The 4597-nt window shown below is 40.2% G+C and overlaps 1 protein-coding gene across 1 annotated transcript; it reads left to right on the forward strand.

Moving 5' to 3' along the window:
• LOC109889090 (B-cadherin) lies at positions 1-4210 on the forward strand. The gene is made up of 9 exons (XM_020480264.2): positions 1-402; positions 518-648; positions 786-958; positions 1045-1173; positions 1330-1515; positions 1695-1936; positions 2999-3138; positions 3259-3483; positions 3623-4210. The coding sequence occupies exons 3-9, from the start codon at positions 797-799 to the stop codon at positions 3784-3786; spliced, it is 1248 nt and encodes a 415-aa protein (XP_020335853.1). The 5' UTR covers positions 1-402; positions 518-648; positions 786-796; the 3' UTR covers positions 3787-4210.
• The last annotated feature ends 387 nt before the right edge of the window (positions 4211-4597 follow it).

Consider the following 4597-nt stretch of genomic DNA (forward strand, 5'->3'; position numbering starts at 1 on the left):
TCACCGATCCCTTTTTCTGTTTGTTTTGTCTTATTAGTTGCACCTGTGTCTTATTGTGTTTTCCTGATGTGCTTCCTTATTTAAGCCTAGTAAAACCCGCCCTTGTTTTGTGCGGGATTAATTTTGTGTTACGTGTTGTGTCGTTGGGTGTGTTAGTGCTCCTGACCGCGTACCCTGTGTTTTGGGTTGGTCAGTGTTTTCGCGCCCTGTGTTTTGGGCATTGTATTTCGGTGCCAGATTAAAGTGCACTTTTCCCTTTGGAACTCTCTGCTCTATGCCCTTGATTCTTACCTCACACACACAGTCCCTCGTGACACTGTGGGACTGTTCACTGTGGACAAAAACTCTGGGATTCTCTATGTGACCAAGCCTTTGGACAGAGAGAGACAAGACCATTATGTGGTAATGTTTGGAAACAGAACAAATATCTGGGAATGTTAGTTTGTGTTTTACCTTTTGAATTCTAGAACTTTGAATGCATGTGTTGTTTTGATTACATTTTTATTTTCCCCTTTAGCTTTTGGCTCATGCTGTTGCAGATGGTACTGGTATATCAGAAGAACCAATGGAGATTATTGTTCAAGTAATTGATATGAATGACAACAAGCCAGTTCTCACCCCAGATGCCTTTATAGGGATCCCTACCAGGTGTGTCTCAGTCAACATTGAGTCAAATGTACTAAGCTGAGTTTTGGAATAAAAGTACAATTACAATATTCAATATCTTTTTTTTATTGATGTCATCCATGAAAATAATTTATTACGTTGAAATATTTTCTTCTCAGGCTTTGAGGTCATGGAGGTCACAGCCACCGATGCAGATGAGCCTGGCTCAGCCAATTCTGATGTCAGATACACTATTATAAATCAGGAACCTGAGCTGCCGAGTCGCAACATGTTTGTCATCAACCCTGTCACAGGAGGGATTCGGGTCAATGCTGCTGAACTGGACAGAGAGGTTAGTGGCTATACTACTAGCAAACCATTTTAATTTACAGTAACCACTACATTTCACAATGTGCTCCATCTGGTGTCATTTTCCAGAATATTCCAAAATATACATTGGAAATCCAAGCTGCTGATTTGGAGGGCAATGGTCTGACATGTTTTGGAAAATCCATAATTACTGTAACAGACAGCAATGACATAGCTCCTCAATTTGAGAAGTCTTTGGTAAGTGTACAATCAGCAAACAGTACCGCTCATTAAACAGTAAAGGTGACTTGAAGAGGGAAATATTTTGTTTGAAGGAGCTGACTTGAGGAAAATTTGAACTTGATAAATGGCATACATACATATACATGTTCTCTTCATGTATTTTCCTTTCAGAACACGGTGTCTGTCCCAGAGAACAAAGTGAATGCCCTGGTGGTCAAAATGCCAGTGAGTGATGGAGATGAGCCACACTCTTCCAACTGGGCCACCAAGTACAGGATTGTAGATGGAGACCCAGGTGGAATGTTCACTGTAAACACTGGACCTAGTAGACTGGAAGGAATCATTACCACAGCCAAGGTACCTGCTTGGTTTCTTGGTTTCTTTGTTCAGATGAGTATGTGAATGGAGCCAAGTTACAGCACATATGTATTTGACTGTGGTCTGAATTTCACTGTAGAACCATACAAATATTTGACAAAATTGTTGATGTTTTTGTCATTGTGTCATGAACCTGGCTGTGTCTCGTTCCCATTTAGCCCCTTGACTTTGAGAAGGACAATCGCTACACCCTGTTGGTGACTGTGGAGAATGAGGTCCCATTTGCCACCCCCCTGCCCACCTCCACCTCCACAGTCCAGGTGAATGTGGAGGATAGGAATGATGCCCCTGTCTTTGACCCAGTGGAAAAGGTTGTTTCTATATCTGAACACCTGCAAGTGGACAGTGATTTGGTTCTGTATACAGCCATTGATCCAGACATCATGGCACATAAACTCAGGTGAGTTCATGAAACTTTATTTTATCTGCAATTTATTTAATTCAGTTGAGTTGAGGTCCTTGAGTTGAGGTCCTGGTATAAATGTGTATAAATGTGGACATCGATATGCCTATATTTTAACTAGGCAAGTCAGTTAAGAACAAATTCTTATTTTCAATGACGGCCTAGGAACAGTGGGTAACAGCCTTGTTCAGGGGCAGAATGACAGATTTTGTACCTTGTCAGTGTAGCGTGGTTCATTCTGCGTTGTGTACTTTTAATTAGGACGCTGCCACAACTAGCTACTAGTTGAATTATTTTTATTTGCCCTGCACACGAAGAGACAACATACATTATGTTAACCCTTGGCGCGGTCCTAGCTCTCAGGCACCTGCGCAAGCACATGGAAACTCACTCTAACACTGTCCCAAGTACTCACAAGTTACAATAGATACACTAGTTAGCGAGCTTTGTGAAACTTGTTAACATAAATCTTTATATTATCCACATAACAAACTTATGGTAGCATAACAGTACATTGTGTAACATTATGACTGTTTAATATTAAACAATTTCGGAGCCAAGGGCAACATAACTTACTATCTGAAGGTCAGGCAAAAGAGAACAATAAGGGGGTAAGGAAATACAGGCAACCCGCGATGGACCAAACCAAAATATACAAAACTTTTACAATCACATGTATGTACAATATTGATATGAAAAAGTGTTTGTACACCAAACAAAAACATTAGCTATGCAGCTGTAATTAAATAAAAAAATACACTGAATTAAAATCCCCTCTTGACATGGCCGATTTGAATTGGTCCTTGTGTGCAACTTGGTGCATAATCTAGGGGAACAACATCTCATTGCTACATCAGCTCGGGGATTTGATCTTGCAACCTTTTGGTTACTAGTCCAACAATATAACCACTAGGCTACGGTGCTGCCCCAGATACATTATGCTGCTAAGTCAATTCAATGATATACATGCCCTTTATGATAAAGTACATTCAGATGCATTAAGATTGCAAGAAGCCTTGTGAATGGTGATGTTTTAACTCAATGTACTGTATATTCTAGGTATCGCATGGACAGAGATCCTGCTAAATGGCTGGACATCAACAGTGAGACCGGAATGATCAAAACCAAACACTCCCTGGACAGAGAGTCTCCCTTTGTCAAAGATGGCAAATACAGAGTTCTCATTCTCGCCATCGAAGGTGGAATTCTGAATTCGTTGTAATCTTGTTCACCAGCAGGCTTCAACCAAGGAACAAGGTTCATTTAGTTGACTTCTTCATTTCCCCATTTGATAAAAGTATCTTGTTTTGGGTTATCAGATGAAATCCCTGCAACTGGAACTGGAACCATTCTGATAGAGCTGGAAGATGTAAACGACAATGCTCCGACTATTGGTGACACCCCGTTGAAGCTCTGCAACCAAGACCCCCGTCTAGTGCGTTTGGCTGTGACAGACAGAGACGGGCCAGGATTTGCTGAAGCCTTCAGTGTAGAACTTCTGGAAGGGTCCAATATGTATTGCACTGCCCAAATGGACGAAACAGGTGTGTATTGCTTTTCACATTCACTCTACATTAGCCTGTTCATTTGTATTCAGAATAATATCAACAGACCAAGTATGTTCTTTTGACAACATTCTTCACATTCAAAGTTGAAATGTGTCCAATTTTTCTCCTGTCCCAGGAACTGTGGTTGAATTGACATTCAAGGCCATGAGGGAGCAGAGAAACTTCTACATTAATCTGAGGGTCACTGATGCTGGCGGGCTGAAACAAGACCATGTCATTCACGTCACCATGAATGAGGACAGCTGCATGACCTGGGGGGATTTCTGTGTTAGATCCTGACCTATATGACATTTCCTTAGCATTTTTATAGCTTGCAGAGCTGGATTGCTTGTTTTGGGAAGGTTGTCACTTTTTTTGACAGCAGGGGTATGTCACAAAGCCAGAAATTAGTAGGAAAATTCACAGCTAATTTGCCAGTATTTTTTCCATCAAAGTACTGAACGTTTTTCGGAATTACATATGTCAACGCATGTTATTTTGTTCACATTTTCAATTTTTTTTGCTAGTTGTGTGTGCATTTTTACATTTCAAGGCAAATATGGGTTTGTATACATTTCCTCGGGAACTGCTGATATATTTTACCATTGTTGAGAAGGTTGCTTGTTTTTTATTTCCATGGAGAACATGATCATTTGCATGCTTGCAGAGAGCTTTATGCATGCTTCTAATATAAATTGAATAAAGCCTTTTTGGTTCATTCTCACCTTTTGTTTCTCTGTCCTTGTACATTGAAACCTGCGTCTCTTTCCTATTGGTTAACTGCCCTCATACAACACACAATCTTGATATGCATCTTGCCTTTTTGATCTAGCCTAGTTTTTCAGAACCATGGAGTGATATTTGTGTCTTATTGTGTATACTGTACAGGACATCAGTTCCCATCTGTTGGCTGTTCCATAAAGCAGGATCATTAAGCTAACCAGCCAAACATTCAGATATATTTATTGATTAAATATTTTTGTTTCATTTAGAAAGCTAAGCTTCAATATGGGTAGATTATACCGAGCAAATGTTCAGTGAGCCCCCTTTTCTACAAGCCTTCTACAAATGAATCTACAAACATTCAGAACATAGCCATGTGTTTACTGGT

The sequence above is a fragment of the Oncorhynchus kisutch genome, linkage group LG4 (genome assembly GCF_002021735.2).
Source record: "Oncorhynchus kisutch isolate 150728-3 linkage group LG4, Okis_V2, whole genome shotgun sequence".
In the NCBI taxonomy this organism is placed as follows: domain Eukaryota; kingdom Metazoa; phylum Chordata; class Actinopteri; order Salmoniformes; family Salmonidae; genus Oncorhynchus; species Oncorhynchus kisutch.

Coding starts and splice junctions, on each gene's coding strand:
- LOC109889090 (XM_020480264.2), top strand. CDS start 797: ATGGAGGTCACAGCCACCGATGCAGATGAGCCTGGCTCAGCCAATTCT. Junction 1,174..1,329: donor CTCAATTTGAGAAGTCTTTG/GTAAGTGTACAA, acceptor TTTTCCTTTCAG/AACACGGTGTCTGTCCCAGA. Junction 1,937..2,998: donor ATCATGGCACATAAACTCAG/GTGAGTTCATGA, acceptor TGTATATTCTAG/GTATCGCATGGACAGAGATC.